The sequence below is a fragment of the Eumetopias jubatus genome, unplaced genomic scaffold (genome assembly GCF_037043125.1).
Source record: "Eumetopias jubatus isolate StellerSeaLion01/CBP00866 unplaced genomic scaffold, mEumJub1_p1.0 scaffold_4, whole genome shotgun sequence".
NCBI classification, from domain to species: Eukaryota; Metazoa; Chordata; class Mammalia; order Carnivora; family Otariidae; genus Eumetopias; species Eumetopias jubatus.
The window spans coordinates 71,383,468-71,406,231 of NW_028274810.1; the positions used below are offsets into that span (position 1 = coordinate 71,383,468).

At 39.6% G+C, this 22,764-nt stretch overlaps 1 protein-coding gene and 1 pseudogene across 1 annotated transcript in view; both read left to right on the plus strand.

The window, feature by feature from the left end:
• TESK2 (testis associated actin remodelling kinase 2) overlaps positions 1-22,764 on the plus strand; it is a 137,126-nt gene that overhangs the window by 18,326 nt on the left and 96,036 nt on the right. The window contains exon 2 of the mRNA XM_028123337.2: positions 5,775-6,085. Within this exon, the coding sequence (XP_027979138.1) occupies positions 5,864-6,085 (222 nt within the window). The 5' untranslated portion in view covers positions 5,775-5,863. The remainder of the gene's footprint in view (positions 1-5,774; positions 6,086-22,764) is intronic.
• LOC114224235 (phosphatidylinositol N-acetylglucosaminyltransferase subunit P pseudogene) lies at positions 11,495-11,896 on the plus strand (annotated as a pseudogene).

Sequence of the window (22,764 nt, forward strand, 5' to 3'; positions counted from 1 at the left end):
TTTTTTCCAGTTTTCTTGGATTAGGTATATTGCATAGCTGTTGTATTGGTAATAGACTTTTTTTTTTTAAAGATTTTATTTGTTTATTTGACAGAGAGAGAGCACAAGCAGGGGAACAGCAAGCAGAGGGAGAGGGAGAAGCAGGCTCTCTGCTGAGCAGAGAGCCCCATGTGGGACTCGGTCCCAGGACCCTGGGATCATGACCTGAGTGGAAGGCAGACACTTAACTGACTGAGCCATCCAGGTGCCCCTGCAGTAGACTTTTTAAAACTGTTAACTTTCTTTTTTTAATTATTAAGTGTAGGAGAGAGTACAATAGAATACCACAGAATTAACAAATATTAACAAAAAATAACAAAATTAGCAAATACATAATTTTGTGTTGTTTGCTATAGGTTTATTTTTTAATAAAAGGAAACAAAACTTTATTGCTGTGGTTGAAGTCTCCTTTGTTTCCCTTGCATATCTCATTTCTCTTCTTTCCCCCAAGGCAGGTACTGCTGTGCATTTAGTGTCTATCTTTCTAGTTCATGTGTTTAGACGTTTACTATAAATATGTATCTTTAATAATTATAATAAAACTTATAATCAGGATTCAAATGCTTACTGTTTGCCAGGCACTATTCATTTAATCAAAAACCCTTTGTTGAGGGTGCCTGGGTAGCTCAGTTGGTTAAGCGACTGCCTTCGGCTCAGGTCATGATCCTGGAGTCCCAGGATCGAGTCCCGCATCGGGCTCCCTGCTGAGCAGGGAGTCTGCTTCTCCTTCTGACCCTCCCCCTCTCATGCTCTATCTCATTCTCTCTCTCAAATAAATAAATAAAATATTTAAAAAAAAAACCCTTTGTTGTAAGGATTAAAAAAGTTAATACATATAAAATATTAAAATATAAATACTATTTTTATTTCCACTTTACAGATGGGGAACTAGAGATGTAGAGAGATTTTAAAATAACTTGATCAGGGGCGCCTGGGTGGCTCAGTCGTGAAGCGTCTGCCTTCGGCTCAGGTCATGATCCCAGGGTCCTGGGATCGACCCCCGCATTGGGCTCTCTGCTCAGCGGGGGAGCCTGCTTCTCTCTCTCCCACTCCCCCTGCTTGTGTTCCCTTTCTTTCTGTGTCTGTCAAATAAATAAATAAAATCTTTCAAAAAAAAATAAAATAACTTGATCAGAAAAATAAAATAACTTGATCAGGTTCATGCAGCTATAAGTTATGGAGCAAGGATTTGAACCCAGATTGGCTATAGAGGCTATAACTTTTTTTTTTTTAGGCTATATCTTTAATCAGTATGCTATTTTGCCTGTCTATAATAGATAGATATTATTTTTAAAAATACATTTTTTATTTAAGTAGGCTCCACACCCAGTGTGGAGCTCAACACAGGGCTTGAACTCACAACCCTGAGATCAAGACCTGAGCCAATATCAAGAATTGGACACTTAACTAACTGAGCCACTCAAGTGCCTCCAAAATACATTTTTTATTAAAATGGTATCATATTGTAGGATTGGACCTACATTCTTTCTGGGGGTAACTTTATTTCTTCATTTTTATTCAAGTATAATTAATATACAGTGTTATATTAGTTTCAGGTGTACAATGTAATGATTCAGCAGTTCTGTACATTTCTCAGTGCTCATCAAGATAAGTATACTCTTCATCCCCTTTATTTCACCATCTCCCCCCCCCCACCCACCAGTTTGTTTCCTGTATTTAAGAGTCTGGGTTTTTTTGTCTCTTTTTTTCTTTGTTGGTTTTTTTGTTTTGTTTCTTAAATTCCACATATGAGTGAAGTCATATGATATGTCTTTATCTAATTTATTTCACTTAGCATTATACCTTCTAGGTCCATCGGTGTTGTTGCAAATGACAAGGTTTCATTCTTTTTTTTTTTAAAGGACGAATGATTTTATTTTATTTTTTTAGAGATTTTATTTATTTATTTGACAGAGAGAGACACAGTGAGAGAGGGAACACAAGCAGGGGGAGAGGGAGAAGCAGGCTTCCTGCGGAGCAGGGAGCCCGATGCGGGGCTCAATCCCAGGACCCTGGGGTCATGACCTGAGCAGAAGGCAGACGCCTCACTGCCTGAGCCACCCAGGCACCCTGGTTTCATTCTTTTTTTATGGCTGAATATACCACCTCTTCTTTATCCATTCATCTAATGATGGACACAGGTTGCTTCCATAATTTGGCTCTTATAAATAATGCTTCAGCAAACATAGGAGTGCATATATCTTTTCGAATTAGTGTTTTCATATTCTTTGGGTAAATACCCAGTAGCAGAATTACAGGATCATATGGTCATTCTGTTTTTAATTTTTTAAGAAACCTTCATGCTGTTTTCCACAGTGGCTGTGTCAGTTTGCATTCCCACTAACAGTGCATGAAGGTTCCTTTTTGTCCACATCCTCCCCAACACTTGTTTCTTGTGTTTTGGTCTTAGCCATTCTGATAGGTGTGAGGTGATATCGCATTGTAATTTTTGATTTGCATTTTCCTGATGATGAGTAATATTGAGCATCTTTTCTTTTTTTGTTTTGTTTGTAAAGATTTTATTTATTTGACAGAGAGAGACAGTGAGAGAGGGAACACAAGCAGGGGGAGTGGGAGAGGGAGAAGCAGGCTTCCCGCCGAGCAAGGAGCCTGATGCGGGGCTTGATCCTAGGACCCTGGGATCATGACCTGAGCTGAAGGCAGACGCTTAACGACTGAGCCACCCATGCGCCCCGAACATCTTTTCATATGTTTGTTGGCCATCTGTATGTTTTCTTTGGAAAAATGTTTATTCAGGTCCTTTGTTCATTTTTATTTTATATTATTTTTTTTTAAAGATTTTATTTATTTGACAGAGAGACAGCGAGAGAGGGAACACAAGCAGGGGGGAGTGGGAGAGGGAGGAGCAGGCTCCCCGCGGAGCAGGGAGCCCGATGCGGAACCCAATCCCAGGACCCTGGGATTATGATCTGAGCCAAAGGCAGACGCTTAACGACTGAGCCACCCAGGCACCCTTGAGTTTCCTTTTTAAGTAATCTCTATACCCAACATGGGGCTTGAACTTACAAACTCGAGATCAAGAGTCACGTGCTCTACTGACTGAGCCAGCCAGGTGCCACTATATGGCTTCCATTTTAGAAAGCAGCCAGACTGAGGCTAGGATATCTTAATTCCAATTCCAGATTTCCAGGAAAGGAACTGTGAATAGTCCATATTGTGTAGAGTGCTGCTGACTTCTGGCTATGGCTAAGGAATCAGAGTCATATTGTAAGGATGGCCCTGGGAGCCCTGCTGCTATTCTCCTTGGTTAGAGGTGGTAGAGGTAGTCTGGGTTAGGTATTCACATTTATGAAGGCATTTTTTTTTTTTAAAGATTTAATTTATTTATTTGACAGAGTGAGACACAGCGAGAGAGGGAACACAAGCAGGGGGAGTGGGAGAGGGAGAAGCAGGCTTCCCACAGAGCAGGGAGCCTGATGCGGGGCTCGATCCCAGGATCCTGGGATCATGACCTGAGCTGAAGGCAGCCACTTAACGACTGAGCCACCCAGGCACCCTATGAAGGCTTTTTACTAATTGAAAAGTCACAATGTTGTATTCTGCCTAAGACCCTTACAATCATTTCTCATGGAAAAAAAAAGTAGAAGTAGGGATGGGGTGCCTGGGTGGCTCAGCCGTTAAGCGTCTGCCTTCGGCTCAGGTCATGATCCCAGGGTCCTGGGATCGAGCCCCACATTGGGCTCCTGCTCTGCTGGAAGCCTGGTTTTCCCTCTCCCACTCCCCCTGCTTGTGTTTCCTCTCTCACTGTGTCTCTCTCTGTCGAATAAATAAATAAAATCTTTAAAAAAAAAAAAAAGTAGAAGTAGGGAGAGATGGCTAAAAGAAAAAGTGGGTTTGCATTTTTATTCTTAATCATGCACCAGATGGGGTGGAACCTTCAATAGTCACTTCTGCTGGATTGTACCGTTTAATGAATTTTTAAGTTGCTTTAGATATGGTTTCCTTTCTTTCTTTCTTTTTTTTTTTAAGATTTATTTATTTTAGAGAGAGCCTGTGAGCAGGGTGGGGTGGGGAGGGGCAGAGGGTGAGAGAGAGAGAAACTTAAGTAGATTCCCAGCTGAGTTTGATCTCACAACCCTGAGATCATGACCTGACCTGAAATCAAGAGCTGGTTGCTTAACCCACTGAGCCACCCAGGTGCCCTGGTTTTCTTCTTTTAAAATTATATAATTTTAATTTAATTTAATTTAATTTAATTTTAATATAATGCGTGGCTTAGTCAAGCATCCAACTCTTGTTTTTGGCTCTGGTCATGATCTTGCAGTTGTGGGATCGAGCCTCGCATCTGACTCTGTGCTCAGCGCAGAGTCTGTTTCAGATTCTCTTTCCCTCTCCCTCATGCTCTCTCTCTCTCTCTCTCAAATAAATAAATTAAAAAATCTTTAAATGAAATAAAATAACATAATTTTATGGTATAAAATCTTTTCTATTGTTTTATATATTTGGACTTCATTTTTCAAATAAAGAGATAATTATGTAATGCAGGCTATGAAGGGCATTGGTATGAACATAGGCTTTTTTTTTTGAAAAAATTTTTAAAGATTTTATTTATTTGAGAGAGAGAGTGTGTGCACAAATGGGGGAGGGGCAGAGGGAGAGGGAGAAGCGGACTCCCTGCTGAGCAGGGAGCCCAGTGAGGGACTCAATCCCAAGACCCTGGGATCGTGAACTGAGGCAAGGGCAGATGCTTAACTGACTGAGCCACCCATGCGCTCCTTGAATTTTTTTTTTTAATTTAAATTCAATTAGCCAACATATAGTACATGATCAGTTTCAGATGTAGTGTTCAGTAATTCATCAGTTGCAGGCTTTTATTTTTTTTTAAGATTTATTTATTTGAGACAAAGCGAGAGAGAGTTTGCATGTGTGAATGTCCGGGGCGTCGGTGTGTGGGGGGGTGTTGTGGAGTAGGGAGGAGGGGCAGAGGGAGAGGGAAAGTCTCAAGGAGACCCTGCGCTTAGCCCAGAGCTGGATGCAGGGCTGCTTCTCAGGACCCTGAGATCACGACCTGAGCCGACACCAAGAGCCCGTTGCTTCACTGCTTTCGTCACTCAGGTGCCCCTAAACATACGCTTTTGAATCAGAAAGTCTTTCATTTTAATTTTATCTTTGCCATTTAATGACAGTATGACTACTTGACTGCTCTATGAAATGGACATAATAATTCTTGTATCATGGATTGAGAATGAAATGATGACATATGTATACCACTTATACTATGTTTTCTAGATAGGTGATCAAAAAATGATATTGTCATTGTTCTTTTGTTTTTTAGAATGTAATTGATGATCTTTATTATAGTCTACTCATTTTAAAGACTGAGTACATCTTGGGCTTTAAATATATAAGTATTGGGAGCCTGGGTGGCTCAGTTGGTTAAGCGACTGCCTTCGGCCCAGGTCATGATCCTGGAGTCCCGGGATTGAGTCCCACATCAGGCTCCCTGCTCGGCGGGGAGTCTGCTTCTCCCTCTGACCCTCTTCCCTCTCGTGCTCTCTATCTCTCATTCTCTTTCTCTCAAATAAAGAAATAAAATCTTTAAAAAAAAATATAAGTATTTTGTGAAGGTAAAGGTATAAAGTGTTTTTTTGATCTGAAAATCAAGAGCTAGAATGTGAAAGAGGAAATATTTTTACATTGGTAATTCATAGGTTTGCATGTGTTTAATCTAAATTCATGGTTTTAGTGAAATATCTTTCTGATCTCTTATTTAGTGTCAAACTGGAAGAGAAGTAAAACTCAACAAAATTTTATTATGTGTGGAGTTCCTTCTTAAAAGAAGATAAAAGTGATTATTGAGACTATGGATCGGAGCAAACGGAATTCAATTGCAGGCTTTCCTCCACGTGTGGAGCGTCTTGAAGATTTTGAAGGAGGTGGTGGAGGAGATGGGAACATGACCCAAGTGGGAAGAGTTTGGCCATCTTCATATCAAGCTCTTATAAGTGCCTTTTCTAGACTGACGCGTTTAGATGACTTCACCTGTGAAAAAATAGGGTCTGGCTTCTTCTCTGAGGTGTTTAAGGTGAGTAATGCCTCTACTTTTCTCATTTTGTCTTGTTGATAATCACCTTTACTGCCGAGCTGATAATTGTGTGTAATTAGGACATAGGCTTTGTCTAATTGGGATGAGGGTGCTATGGGTCCTGATCAGTGTTCTAAACTGTCCTCTCCTCCGGCTTTGGAACTGCTGGTGGCTGCGGGCCTGGCCACTGCTCTTGCTGGTCCATGTGTGATGCTGTGGCCCTAGCCAGGATACTGGGTCTCGCTTGCTGGCGGGGACCCTGGAGTCATCGGTGCACGTGCTCCCAGATGCACTCAACAACAGGAGAACGCAGGAGGGTTCCGGGGATGGCCTGAGCCAGCCAACAGATTGGAATCACCCTGAGGATGGAGACTCTTGTGTGATTTACATCATATCTGCTCCTTCCATTTTTGCTTGGGAGGCCTGACCTGCCCCTTCTTCATCAGTGCCTGGAGTCAGAACCTGGATATATTCGTGTTTACTTGGTGGTGCCTAATCTCTGCCTCAGATGCTTTGGAGCTGGAGGGGGTGGGTGGGAGAATTTTACTCTTGGGAGTTGTATATAATGGTTATTTATATCCTGTTTTTTCCTCTTCCATCTCTCCAGAGACATTTATAAAGGCTCTTATCTTAATAAAAAAAAATTAAAAAAAACACTATTAACATCTATTTTAATTATAAAAATAATACATGCTGATCAAAACCCCAAATAATATAGGAGTCTCTTGGGGCACCTGGGTGGCTCAGTCGTTAAGCGTCTACCTTCGGCTCAGGTCATGATCCCAGGGTCCTGGGATCGAGCCCCGCATCGGGCTCCCTGCTCTGCAGGAAGCCTGCTTCTCCCTCTCCCACTCCCCCTGCTTGTGTTCCCTCTCTCGCTGTGTCTCTCTCTGTCAAATAAATAAAATCTTAAAAAAATATATATATAGGAGTCTCTTCTACTCTCCTGCCCTATATATATATCTCTCTCTCTCCAATTAACAATTTGGTATGTATACTTCTGGACCCTTTGCTTACACATATATTATACACACACACGTTATATAGATATATAAAAATTTATATTACATGTAAGAAGATATATATACACATATATACCCACACATAGAGTTTCTATTTGGGTATTTTTTTTTAATCTTTTAAAAAGATTTTATGTATTTGACAGAGAGAGCGAGAGAGCACAAGCAGGGGGAGCAGTAGAGGGAAAGGGAGAAGCAGGCTCCCCGCCAAGCAGGGAGCCCGATGTGGGGCTCCATCCCAGGACCCTGGCATCATGACCCAAGCTGAAGGCAGACGCCTAACCATCTGAGCAACCCGGGCGCCCTCTATTTGGTTATTTTTAATAAAGTTGAACACTTAGTGTTCCCAAGTATTAATATTTTCCTGGTTCATTTATTCTCCCAGAACATTATTCATACTTTTTCTTTCATCCAACGTTCAGTATTTCTTCTCAGTGATGAGCTTCCTCATTCACTGAGAAAACTGAAGCAAGCTGGAGAACTTCCATAGCCTCTAGTCACCACAAATAGCTACTAACCCATATCTTCACCCACTTACTCAGCCTTTACACTTGTGACTATGGATAAACTACCCATGTTCCAATCTAAGCTGTATTTCCATTTGTATTCTATATTCTTTTTTTAGTTGCCTACTCAAAGACATTACCTAAGAAAATCTCCCCTGTCTTTCCTACATCATATTTCACTTTCTATTAAATGATTCCCATCAACATCTAAACCTTCTATTATTTTTCTCACCTTAAAAAAAATCTTTAAAGGGGGAAAAAACATAATTTTGACCCTAACATCCCCTATAGCTATACTTCCTCATATTTTCTCTCTCTCTCTCTCTTTTTTTTTTTTTTTAAGAAAGAAAGAGCGTGTGGGGAGGGGCAGAGAGAGAGGGAAAGAGAGAATCTTAAGCAGGTTGCGTGCCCAGTGTGGAGACTAATGCGGGGCTCAATCTCATGACCCTGAGGTCAGGACCTGAGCCAAAATCAAGAGTTGGAGGCTTAACCAGCTGAGCCACCCTGGTATCCCTCCCTCATGTTCTCTTTTTGGACCAAAGACACCTCCATAGCATTGCCTCCACTCACCATTTCTTATATCTTTCCTTCTATTTTCTCTCTCTTTTTAATTTTTTTTATTGTGGTAAAATATGCATAACATAAATTTACCGTTTTAACCATATTAAGTATACAGGTCAGTAGCATTAAGTATATTTGTGATGTTTTGTGCAACTGTCACCATTATCTCTTTCCAAAACTTTTTCGTCATCCCAAACAGAAATTTTGTACCTCATTAAATCATAACTCTCCATTTCCCCCTGCCCTAGTCCCTGTTAACTGTTCTGTTTTCTTTATGAATTTGCCTTTTGTAGGCACCTCATATTAATGGAATCATACAATATTTGTCCTGTGTCCGACTTATTTGACTTAGTGTAATGTCTTCAAGTTTCATCCACATTGTAGCATACATCAGAATTTCCTTCGTTTTTATGGCTGAATAATATCACATTGTGTGTATCTACCACATTTTGTTTATCCATTCATCTGTTGATGGACATTTGGGTTGTTTCTGCCTTTCAGTTATTGTGAATAATGCTGCTATGAACATTAGTGTATAAGTATCTGAGTTCCTGCTCTCAGTTATTTTGGGTATTTAACTGTTAGTGGAATTCCTGGGTCATATAGCAGTTCTGTGTTTAACTTTTTAAAAATTGTGGTCAAATACATATAACATAAAATTTACTATCAACCATTTTTAAGTATACAGTTAAGTAGTCTTAAGTATATTCACATTGTTGGGTGCCTGGGTGGCTCAGTTGGTTAAGCGACTGCCTTCGGCTCAGGTCATGATCCTGGAGTCCCGGGATCGAGTCCCACATCGGGCTCCCTGCTCGGCGGGGAGTCTGCTTCTCCCTCTGACCCTCTTCCCTCTCGTGCTCGCTCGCTCGCTCTCATTCTCTCTCTCTCAAATAAATAAAATCTTTAAAAAAAAAGTATATTCATATTGTTGTGCAACCAATCTCCAGAACTTTTTCATCTTGCAAAATTGAAACTCTATACGCATTAAACAACTCTTCCCTTCTTTTGTCCCCCAGCTCCTGTCAGCAACCATTCTACTTCCTATTTCTGTGAGTTTGACTATTCTAGATATCTTCTATAAGCAAAATCATGCAGTATTTGTCTTTTTATAACTGCCTTATTTCATTTAGTTTATGTTTAACTTTCAAAGGAACCACTATACTATTTTCCACAGCAGCTATACCATTTTACATCTCCACCAGCAATGCATAAGAGTCCCAGTTTCTCTATATTCTCATCAACACTTGATGTTTTTCATTTTTTAAATGTAGCAAACCTAGTGGGTGTGAAATGATATCTCATTGTGGCTTTGATTTGCATTTCTCTAGTGAATAATGATGTTCAGCATCTTTTCTTGTGCTTATTGGCCTTTTATGTATCTTTTTTGGAGAAATGTCCGTTCAAATCCTTTGCCCATTTTTTAAAAAGTTTAATTCCACTATAGTTAACATACAGTGTTACATTAGTTTCAGGTATACCATAGTGATTCAACAATTCTGTACATTACTCAGTGCTCATCATGATAAATGTACTCTTCATCCCCTTTACCTATTTCATCCATCCCCCAGCTGACCTCCCCTCTGGTAACTATCAGTTTGTTAATAGTCTGTTTTCTGGCTTGTCTCTTTTTTTTCTTTGTTCGTTTGTTTCTTAAATTCCACATATGAGTGAAATCATATGGTAGTTGTCTTTAACTTATTTCATTTAGCACATTATACCCTCTAGATCCATCCATGTTGTTGCAAATGGCAAGATTTCATTCTTTTTAATGGCTGAATAATATTCTGTTGTAGATATATACCACATCTTTATGTGTTCATCTAATAATGGACACTTGGGTTGCTTCCATATTTTGGCTATTGTAAATAATGCTTTAATAAACATAAAACAATGCTTCAATAAATGTATAGAGAACAAGCATATATCTTTTTGAATTAGTGTTTTAGTATTTGGGTAAATACCCAGTAGCAGAATTACCATATGTGGTAATTCTGTTTTTAATTTTTTGAGGAATCTCCATACTGTTTTCCACAGTGGCTGTACCAGTTTGCATTCCCACCAGCAGTGCATGAGGGAGGGTTCCTTTTTCTTCACATCCTCCCCAACACTTGTGTCTTGTGTTTTGATTTTAGCCATTCTGATAGGTGTGAGGTGATATCTCATTGTGATTTTGATTTGCATTTCCCTGATGTTGAATGATGTTGAGCATTTTTTCATGTGTCTACTGGCCATTCCTTTGCCCATTAAAAAAAAAAAGATTTTATTTATTTGAGAGAGAGAGAGCATGAACGGGTTGAGGGCAGAGGGAGAAGCAGACTCCCCGATGAGCAGGGAGCCTGAAGTGGGGTTCCATCCCAGGACCCTGGGATCATGACCTGAGCCAAAGGCAGACTCTTAACTGACCCACCCAGGCGCCCCTCCTTTGCCCATATTTGAATTGGGTTCTATTTGTATGTATGTATATGATGTGAAAATATTTCTCCTATAGGCTCTCTTTTTAACTCTCTTGATAGTGTCCTTTGATGTGTACGAGTTTTATTTTATTATTATTTTTAAAGATTTTATTTTTGTGAGAGAGAGGGAGAAGGAGAGCATGAGCACAAGCAGAGGGATAAGCAGACTCCCCGCTGAGCAGGGAGCCCGATGTGGGACTCCATCCCAGGACCCTGGGATCATGACCTGAGCTGAAGGCAAGCACTTAACCAACTGAGCCACCCAGGTGCCCTGATGTATACAAGTTTTTTTGTTTTTGAATATTTTATTTATTTATTTGATAGAGAGGGACACAGTGAGAGAAGGAACACAGCAGGGAGAGTGGGAGAGGGAGAAGCAGGCTTCCCCCGGAGCAGCGAGCCGGATTTGGGGCTCGATCCCAGGATCCTGGGATCATGACCTGAGCTGAAGGCAGACACTTAACGACTGAGCCACCCAGGCGCCCCTAACTTATGCTTTATTTTAGAATTGTGTTCTTTAATATTCAAGCATTTTGGAATTTTCCAGCTGTCTTTCTGTAACTGAGGTCTCTGAGAGCAGATACTGAGTTTCTGTTTTTTTAAATTTGTGAAGATATGTTTTAGGGCTGAGAGCGATCAGGCCACCCCCACGCTCCTGCACTCCCGGCCAGCAAGGCTCGCGGTGCGCCTGCGCGGGATTGGCAGGCTTGGGGGAGCGGGTGCGTAGTGACGTGGCCTTTCCTTTGGTTCTTTACTTCTCTCGACCCCGCGGAGGCTTTCCGGAAGGCGCTTGCGCGGGGGACTCGGCGCTGAAGTGGCCGAGCTGTCGGGAGGGGCCTGAGTGGGCGTTTCAAGGACCCAAGATTGTCTCAAGCCACAGGGAAAATGGTGGAAAATTCACCGTTGCAATTGCCAGAAAGAGCGATTTATGGCTTTGTTCTTTCCTTGAGCTCCCAGTTTGCCTTCGTCCTGTATCTTGTGTGGGCATTTATTCCTGAATCTTGGCTAAACTCCTTAGGATTAACCTATTGGCCTCAAAAATACTGGGCAGTTGCATTGCCCGTCTACTTCCTCATTATTATAGTAATTGGTTAGGTACTCTTATTTGGAATAAACATGATAAGTATCTCTCCACTCAACTCCATTCATACAATCACAGATAACTATGCTAAAAATCAACAGCAGAAGAAATACCAAGAAGAGGCCATCCCAGTATTAAGAGATATTCCTATTAGTGAAGTAAACCAAATGTTCTTCCTGGCAACTAAATAACTTTATGCCAAAAACTAAATTGTATGTAGACTAACACTGAGCATTTACTATAATTTTTTATGTAATAATTTTGATCATAATTATTTTGACTCTCGTACCCAATAGTGAAATGTAAACAAAGTAAGTTGATTCTTTTAGATTAAGTTCTGTTAATATTATAAAAGTTCTTGAGTATTATTAACGAACAGAATAAATAAAATACTGCATTACCATATAGCAGACTTGTTTAAAAAAATAAGTATCAGTAAAAACAAGTCCCTCCAAAAAAAAAAAGATATGTTTTATGGACAAGAATGTGGTCTACCTTGGTGACTGTTCCATATGACTTGAGAAGAATGTGTAACTTGTTGTTGTTGGATGAAGTGTTTTTTTTAATTCGTGTATTTAGACCAATGATATTTAAGGTGATTATTGATGCAGTTGGATTATTATCTACCATATTTTGTTGCTGTTTTCTGTTTTTGTTTTTTTTTAAGATTTTATTTATTTATTTGACAGAGGGAGAGCACAGGTAGGCAGAGGGAGAGGGAGAAGCAGACTAGCCTGTTGAGCAGGGAGCCTGATGTGGGGTTCCATCCCAGAACCCTGGGATCATGACCTGAGCCAAAGGCAGATGCTTAACTGACGGAGCCACCTACATGTCTCTCATCTCTGTTTTTTTTTGTGTGTGTGTGTGCTTCACAAAATTCTTAATTTTTTATTGGTTGTTTTGAGGATCAGTACAGACGTTTCAATTTGTACACAATTCTTAACATACGTATTGAAAATCTAAAAAAAACCATGTAGTTGTGATTCTTTTCTAAAAGTTATTCCAGTGACCTTCCAGCTTAAAATTTGGAGGCAAATTTTCCTTAACAGTATATCAAGTACCAAGATCTTCAAATGCTGATACACTGTTACATTGTTAAGTCCCATTAATTCACAGTGTAATATCATATATACTACATATTCAAATTCTCAATCTCGCACAGCACATTAACAGAGTTACTAGGAAAACTGGACTACCACAACCAAGATGTTACAGAGTGCACAAGAATTCTGGCCGGGAGAGCCAAGATCTAGGAGTGGTTTTCTTTAGGAAACAATTCTACCAAAAACAACATGGGAATAGAAGTAGTTTAAAATATTCAAGACATAGTAAATGCACGACCGACTCCAAATTGCCATTTAGTATGCTTGGTATTATAGGATATAAAAACTACCCCAGCTATGGAATGTTGAGCTGACACCCAAGACAATCAAAGCCTCCCACATTCAATATCCCACTATTTCCTGGTTGCACCAAAAAATAAACAACCAGCAAATGATTTCACCTCTTAAAAAAAAGCATGTACACTTAAAAAATGGGATGAGGTGGGATTCCCTCCTTCTTAAAAATGTTTCTAGAGCTACTAAAAAACTTGCATTTACAAAATAGTTGATAAAAATATTCCTCTGGATTGTACAAGAAGGGCGACAGGGACCACTGATAAGACATGGTTTATGGTATTAATCAGACTTGGCTTCTTTCTCTCCTGCTTCATCGGAGGCTGGACTCTCATTTTTAGTTTCTCCGTTTTCTGCAGGTAAGTCTTCTTTCGTTTCTTGGTTAGCCACTTCATCCTGTTTTCCCTTTGCTCCCCTTTTCCCCTTTGTTTGCACTTTTTTGTCTGAAGATTTATCCTGAAAACAGCACCATGTTGAACGGTCAGGTTGACTATCCTGCTACAGCTAATCCCTTGATATCATGTAATGAGTAGCTAAAAGGATCAATTTTGAGTTTATCATTTTCATTTACATGTTGGAAGAATCTTTCCTGCCGCCTTTTTTGGCTTCATTTCCACTTTTGCAGGAGCAGGTTTAGCTGACAACCTCGCCGACCTCCTCTTGGGCTCTTCCTTCGACGCCCCCTCGGCGGAGCTGACCTTCCTCTTGGGCATCGTGGCGACCGGGCGGGTGCGTGCCGGGTGCCTGCGGGCCGTGGCGCGCCAAGACCCTTCACGAAGCTGGGCTGCCTGGCCGCTACCGCTCCTCCCGCTGCCCGAGCTGCTGCCTCATCTCTTTTTTTTTTTTTAAGCTGCTCATTTTTTCTTTCTTTTTTTTTTTAAGATATTTTTTATTTATTTGACAGAGAGATAGAGCACAAGTAGGCAGAGCGGCAGGCAGAGGGAAAGGGAAAAGCAGGTGCTTTGCTGAGCAGGGAGCCCGATGCGGGGCTCGGTGACCTGAGCCGAAGGCAGCTGCTTAACCGACTGAGCCACCCAAGCGCCCCTTTTCTTTCTTTTTTAAAAAAGATTTATTTATTTATTTATTTATTTATTTGAGAAAGAGAGAGCCCATGTGAGTGGGGGGAGGGGCAGAGGGAGAGGGAGAAAGAATCTCAAGCAGACTCCCTGCTGAGTGTGGAGCCCCACATGGGGCTTGATCTCATGACCCTGAGATTGTGACCTGAGCTGAAATAGTCACATGCTCTACCAACTGAGCCAGCCAGGCACCCCCTTTTTTCTTTTTCTTTTTTAAATTTTAATTTTTTCAAGTAAGCTCTGAGTCCACCGTGGGCCTTGAACTCATGACCCCAAGATCAAGAGTTGAATGCTTTACTGACTGAGCTAGCCAGGTGCCACTTCATATCCTATGAAGCAGTTTTTTTTTTTTAAGATTTATTTTAGAGAGAGTGTAAGCAGGGGGTGGGGGGAGAGGAGGGGCAGAAGGAGAGGGAGAGACAGTCCTAAGCAGACTCCATGCTGAGCACAGAGCCCAACTTGGGGCTAGATCTTACAACCCTGAGATCACTACCTGAGCTGAAACCAAGAGTTGGTGGCCTAACCAACTGCCTCTGAAACAGTTTTTTTTTTTTAAGATTTTATTTATTTATTTGAGAGAGAGAACACAAGCAGGATGAGGGGCAGAGGGAGTACCAGACTCCCTGCTGATCAGGGTACCCAATGTGGGACTCGATCCCAGGACTCTGGGATCATGACACGAGCCGAAGGCAGACGCTTAACCGACTGAGCCACCCAGGTGCCCCTGAAACAGTTTTATATTTAAAATTTTTGGATCCAAAATTAAATGTGCCCACAAAGAGCTAGAGATTGTAATCTATTTATATTTATTGTGATTACTTCTATGTTTATATTGAATAAACTTTTTTTTTTAAAGATTTTATTTATTTGACAGAGAGAGACACAGTGAGAGAGGGAACACAAGCGGGGAGAGGGAGAAGCAGGCCTCCTGCCAAGCAAGGAGCCCGATGTGGGGCTCGATCCCAGCACCCTGGGATCATGACCTGAGCTGAAGGCAGATGCTTAACGACTGAGGCACCCAGGCGCCTCTGTTGAATAAACTCTTAAATGGTAATTTAATGAGTGTAGAATTTAAGACAGTAGTTACTTTCCTCAGCCCTTTGAAAATAGTCTTCCTTTTTTTCTTACTGACTTATATTGTTGCTAATAAAGTAATCTTAGTCTGGTTGTTACTCTATTTTTATTTATTTATTTATTTGTTACTCTTCTTTAGTTAATCAGTCTTTTCTGGTATTAGGATTATTATTATTTTTTCTGTACTTTCACTCTGCTGGTCTTTGAGTGGATTTATTTATATTTATTCTCAGGATGTGGTATACTTTTTCAGTTTAAGAATTCTTATTTGTCTTCAATTCTGGAAAATTATTGGGCATTATCTTTTAAAATTGTTCTTTGGTCTCTCAAGTTTCCATTATATGCATATTGGATTGTCTCATAATGTTGTTCATGTCTCTTAATTTCGCTTTCATATTTTTTATTTCCTTGTCTTTTCTGCTGTTTTTTGGGAGAGGGAGTTGGTGATTTTCCACTTATTTACCCCTTTTCATTTGGGTTCTACTCTGATGTTGAAACATTCATTGAGATTTTTTATTTCAATTGGTGTATTTTCTTTTTTTTTTAAAGATTTTATTTATTTGACAAAGAGAGACACAATGAGAGAGGGAACACAAGCAGGGGGAGTGGGAAAAGGAGAAGCACTCTGTGGGGAGCCCGATGAGGGGCTCGATCCCAGGACCCTGGGATCATGACCTGAGCTGAAGGCAGACGCTTAGTGACTAAGCCGCCCAGGCGCCCCTCAATTGGTGTATTTTCTTTTCTAGACTTTTGTTTTTCTTAAATGTGCTCCTTTTTTGTTTTCAATATCTTATTGTTTTTCTTTGAACATCTAATTTTATTTAATTTTAATTGAAATTGTTTTTAAAATCAGACAGTACAAACTCAAACGGAATAAAAGATTATTCAGTGGTGTGCCTGGCTGGCTTAGTCAGTGGAGGATGTAACTCTTGTTCTTGGGGTCGTGAGTTCAAGCCCCACATTGGGTGTAGGGATTACTTAAAAAAAAAAAAAAAAGATTATTCTTTTTTGAAAAATCACTTACCTTGGACTGCCCCCGAGCTTTCCTCCCTGGAGGCAACCAATATTTACGCTTTCTTATATATCCTTCCAGAGGTATTCTGTGCATGGATAAGCGAATATATGTGTGTCTGTATGTGTATGTTTGTGTAGGCCAGTGTGTGTGTGTGTGTGTGTGTGTGTTTACATACCAATTATATATTGTTTATTTACTTACCTACTCCAAGGTAGAAGACCACTAGAGTGTACGTTCTTTGAGGGCAGGGATTTTTTTTTTTTTTTAGTAGGTTCAACACCCAGTGTGAGGCTTAAACTCAGAACCCTGAGATCAAGAGACGCATGCTCTGCTGACTGAGCCAGCCAGGTGTCCTGAGGACGGGGTTTTTCATCTCTTTTTATCTCTATGCACTGCTATAGCCTTAGTGCCTAGAATTGTAACATACTACCCATTTTTCTACAAAGTTATCCTCCTTGGATCTTACTGATTTGTTGGACTCCTTTATTATTATTTTTTATTTTTTTAAAAGATTATTTATTTAATTTATTTGAGATAGAGAGTGAGTGGGAGCAGGGGGAGGGGCAGAAGGAGAGGTAGAAGCAGGCTCCTTGCTCAGCAGGGAGCCCCCATGTGGTACTAGATCTCAGGACCCTGGGATCATGACCTGAGCTGAAGGCAGACACTTAACCAACTCAGCCACCCAGGTGCCCTGTAGGACTCCTTTATATCAGTGCTGTGAATTATATTTTCCAAGCTTACAGTGTTTTTTAAATTAGCTTGTTTAATTTTTACAATGTAGAAATAGTCATTTTGTTTTTAACTGTCTTAATCTTTTCATTTTTATCTTTTATTATTCAGAAATTCTCTGTACTTCTATATTGTAAATGAAGTTATTCTTTTCTAATCACTTTTATGATTTTACTACCTATATTTAAATATTTGATCCATTTGGAATTCATCATTCAGTTGTACCAGCAACATTTATTATATATTTAATATTTTTCTCATTAATTGGAAATGTCCTCTTTATACTGAATTTTCCCAAGTATTTTGGTCTGTTTCTAAGCTTTAATCTGTTACCTTGATTTGTCTATTCATGTACCAGTACACACTGTTACAATAATTTAGTTATTGCAGCTTTATTTTAGTATCTAGTTAGTTTAGTTCTTCATCATTATTCTTTCTTTTAAGAATTGTTGTGGTGTTTCTTATCTTTTATGTGAGTTTTAGAATCAGTTTGCCTGTTTCCAAAAGCATACTATTATCATTTTTCTTGAGATTAGAGTGATTTTATAGATTTAGGGATTTAATATCTTTATGGTATTGAATCTTTTTATGTAAGTACACGGCATACCTTCATGATGTGTTCAAGTATTTTGTGTTCCTTGGTAGACATTAAAAATTTTTAAAAATACATGTATCTTGCACATTTCCTGCGATGTTTATTCTTAGGTTTTTCTCTTTTCTATTGTATAAATTGGAACTCTCCTTCCATTGTATCTTCTGTTCGTTGTTTGCATATGAGGACTACTAAGTTTTGCATATTGATTTTTTTGGTAGAGATTTTATTTATCAGGGAGAGAGAGAGAGAGAGAGAGTGCATGCACGAGAGAGAGTGAGAGAGAAAGCAGGGGTAGGGGGAGAGGGAGAATCAGGCTCCCCTGCCCTGAGCAGGGAGCCCGACGTGGGGCTTGATCCCAGGACTCTGGGATCATGACCCGAGCCAAAGGCAGATGCTTAACTGACTGAGCCACCCAGGCGCCCCTTGCATATTGATTTTTGATGCAGCTAACATACTGAATTTTTTTAATGTTTGTGTTAGATTTTCAGGTGATTTGTTTTGGTTTTCCAGGCATATAATCTTATCAGCTGTGAATGATGGTACATTTATTTATTTCTTATTTTTATACCTCATCTTTTTCTCAACCAACTGCAATGACTAATGCTTACTAAAATATTAAGTAATAGTGATATTTGTCATCTTTGTCTCGTTCCTGACTTTAATGGGAATGCTTGTAATGTTTCCTAATTAATATGATTTGGAGGCTTAAATAAATATCTTCTTTCTAATGGATCTTTAAAATCTTAACTAAAAGGGGTGCCTGGGTGGCTCAGTTGGTTAAGCAACTGCCTTCGGCTCAGGTCATGATCCCAGAGTCCCAGGATCGAGTCCCACATCGGGCTCCCAGCTCAGTGGGGAGTGTGCTTCTCCCTCTGACCCTCTCCCCTCTCATGCTCTCTCTCACACTCTCTCTCAAATAAATAAAATCTTAAAAAAACACAAATTTTCTATTTTTTTTAAGATTTTGTTTATTTATTTGAGAGAGAGAGAGAGAGAGAGAGAGAAGGAGAGCCCAGAGGGATAGCACAGAGGGAGTGCAAAGAAGGAGAAGCAGACTCCCCACTGAGCAGAGAGCCCAATATGGGGCTCCATTCTAGGAACCTGAGATCATGACCTGAACTGAAGGCAGACACTTAACCAACTGAGCTACCCAGGCACCCCCAAATTTTCTATTTTCTTGAGTTATTTTATGAGGAACGGATGTTGAATTTTACCAAATGTCTTTTCAGAATCTATGATATGATGGTTAATTTTATATGTCAACTTGCTGGGCCACCAAGTATCCAGATATTTGGTCAAACATTATTCTAGATACGTCTGTGAGGGTGTTTTTGGGTGAGATTAACATTTGAATTAGTAGACGTGAGTAAAACAGATTGCCCTCCCTAATGTGGGTGGCCCTCATCCAAGCATTTAAAGGTCTGAATAGAATAAAAAGGCTGGCTCTCCTATGATTAAGAGGGAACTCCTTCTTGCCTGACTGCTTGAGTTGCGACATGGTTCTTTTTCTGCTTTTGGACTGGAACCAAAATTTTCTTGAGCCTTGAGGCTGCCAGCTTTTGGACTGGAACTTACACCATTAGCTGTCCTGGATCTCAGGCCTTCTGACTTGGACTGGAACTACACCATTGTCTCTCCTGGTCTTCAGCTTGCTGACCGCAGATCTTGGGACTTCTCAGCCTCCATTATCATGTGAGCCAGTTCCTTATATTAAATCTCTTTCTCTCTTTATATATCCTATTGGTTCTCTTTTTCTGGAGAACTCTCATACATATGGTAATAAAAGTATTTTTCTCTTTTGATCTTTTAGTAAAGTGAGTTATATTAGTAGGTGTTTTAATAGTGAGCTATCCTTGGGGTCCCTGGGTGGCTCAGTCATTAAGCGTCTGCCTTTGGCTCAGGTCATGATCCCAGGGTCCTGGGATCGAGCTCCGCATCGGGCTCTCTGCTCCACGGGAAACCTGCTTCTCCCTCTCTCACTCCCCCTGCTTAGTGTTCCCTCTCTCGTTGTGCCTCTCTCTGTCAAATAAATGAATAAAATCTTAAAAAAGAAAATAGTGAGCTATCCTTGCATTCCTGATATATTATTCTTTCACGTGCTGCCAGCTTTTTTTGCTGGGGTATTTTTGCCTTGATATTTGTGAGAATGGACTGTGGTTTTCTCTTTCATGCTTTTGTTAGGTTTTGATAGCAATGTTATTCTTGCCTCAAAAAAATTATTTGGAAGTTTTTTTTCCCTTGTGCTTTGGAACAGTTGAAATGGTATTGGAATTATTCCTTAAATGTTTGATAGAATTCCCCGGTGAAGTGCTTGGTCAGATACTTTGACACTTTTCCTTTTCTTCTGAGGTAATTGGTCTATTTAGAATTTTGTTTCTTCTGTTTCAATTTTGGTAATTTATATTTTACTAGAAAATTATTATTTCTTATAGATTTTTTAATATACTGTCATAGAGATGAGTAAATTTTGACCATTTAATGTTTTTTGTTTGTTTAAGTCCCTTTCAGATTAGTTGCAGTTCTTAGAATGTGGATTCTACACTATTTGGTCTGCTGGTTCTTTTTCATGGATTTTCATTTCTCCTGTGATTTATTCTTCTTTTTTTCAAAGATTTTATTTATTTATTTATTTGGCAGAGAGAGAGAGATAGCAAGAGCAGGAACACAAGCAGGGGGAGTGAGAGAGGGAGAAGCAGACCTCCTGCGGAGCAGGGAGTCTGATGTGGGGCTCGATCCCAGGACCCTGGGACCATGACCTGAACCGAAGGCAGATACTTAACGACTGAGCCACCCAGGCGCCCCCTGTGATTTATTATTCTTTATTGAAAGTCTGTTTTCAGTGGGAGATGATTTTTCTTGGAGTTCTTGTGTTCTAGGTTGTGAATGTGCTTAATACAGTGGTCTCACATTTGCTCTCCTGGAGTCCTATAGGTTCTAGATATGTTGAACCTAAAGGCTTTACTTTAATTTCACGGCCCACATTTTCTGTATGATGTGTATAGTACAAATCTCAAACCTGAACTTGATCTTCATAGTTGGCTTTTATTCCTCACTTAAGGCAATAAGATCTAGCATTATCCCACTACAAATGCCTACTATGAAATGGGAGAAAGCTAATTTTATTTTGTGGTATTTTAGAAAGTAATTAGTTAATTTTATGGTGAGATCACTATCATTGGGAAAGAGAGAAACAGGTCTATTTATTTATTCCCACATGTAATAGTCTGATACAGGGTTTAATAAACTATAGCCTGAAGGGCGCCTGGGTGGCTCAGATGGTAAAGCGTCTTCCTTTGGCTCAAGTCATGATCCCGGGGTCCTGGGATCGAGTCCCGCTTCGGGCTCCCTGCTCCTTGGGAGCCTGCTTCTCCCTCTGCTTCTCTCTCTCTCTCTCTCTCCCTCTGTCTCTCATGAATAAATAAATAAAATCTTTAAAAAAAAATAAACTATAGCCTGCCACTTTTTTTTAAATAAAGTTTTATTGTAATACATCCATACCCATTTGTCAATGTATGTTTTATGGTTGCCTTTGTGCTACAATGACAGAGTTGAATAGTTATAACAGAGACCATATGGCCTAAGATATTTACTATCTGACCCTTTATAGAAAAAATTTGCCAACCACTGGTCTGATAACTATAGTGCAGCTAGGATATGGTTAGTTTTTATCTTTGATTCCAAAGTACACATGACTACAGAGTTTTAAAGGTCAGGTTGAATAAAAAGTGTATCACTAGCAATAAAAGGAAATATTTGACTTCTGGTGTGGGAGATACACATTATACAGGTAACTTAAGGACTTTAAGTTGCCTTAGATAGCAAAAGAAAGACTGATTGATGAATGACTTCACATTGAGGAATGTGGATTTATGTGGCTTGTATTCCTTTAAAATAATTCAGTTTTAGAATTTACGACCTTCTGGTCATTCATCCTTAAAAATAGATCTTAGTTACGTTATCTGTTCAGTTGATACTGTTATTCATTTAGTTCTGAAGTCTGGCTTTAGATAAGTAACAAAGACCATTGGGTTATATTTCATGAAGGATGAAAAAAACCATGACTAGCAAAGTCCTCATGGTCTTTATGTGGTCTTTACTGTGTGGGTCAGTAGCCCCATGAATTACAATTAGAATAGTTTGTTGTTTTCTTTACTAAGAATTATTTTTAAAAATTTTCTTGTCTTAAGCAATCTTATTTAGTTGTATAGCTGTAAAAATAACTGTTTGAGCAGTTGGTTTGGAAGGAACTTGGGCTCCTTTAGATTGTGACTGTCAGAGGTATAGCACATTTCTTAAATTAACCAACCTGATTATTTCATTGGTTAAACTTGGGCTGTCTTTATGAATTGTAAATCTCTTAGGACCTCAAAAAAAGTTAAACTGTTATTGGGTAACATGTATTTTAGGTTATAAATAATGGTCAATGTTCTACAGATTACCATGATAGAATTAGAAGGTTTTGAACATAAAGCTCCCTTTCAATATCTATATAATTACTGATTATAAGGAGAAAAAAGAGAGAGAAGCTGCTACTTTCTGTATTCTGGGAAAGGTGTGTAGAAGAAAATCTAAATTCATTAGAAGTGAAGCTTAGTTTTTTTTTTCTTTCTCGTACTATATGTTTGAGAATATATATAAATACTTTAAAAATGCACATAAAAGATTGGTTTTATTTTATTTATTTTTAAAGATTTTGTTTATTTATTTGACAGAGAGAGACATAGTGAGAGAGGGAACACAAGCAGGGGGAGCAGGAGAGGGAGAAGCAGGTTTCCCGCAGAGCAGGGAGCCCGATATGGGGCTCGATCCCAGGACCCTGGGATCATGACCTGAGCCGAAGGCAGATGCTTAATGACTGAACCACCCAGGCGCCCCAAAAGATTGGTTTTATAATAATTCCAGAAATGGATTTATTCAAACCCAAAAAAACAAAGAAGTCTTCTCTTTTAGTGTATCAGCTTCTATATTTCACAGAAATATGTTTTTAAGGCTAATGATTTAGCTAATTTGCTGTTAGGAAATAATTAAGGCAGATGGACTAAGGCAGTGGTTCTCAACTGGGGGCAGTTTTACCCCTAAAGTGATATTTGACAGTGTTATTTTTGGTTGTCACAATTAGGCAGGGGGTGCTAATGGTATCTAGTGGGTAGGGCCCAGGGATGTCACAAAATAT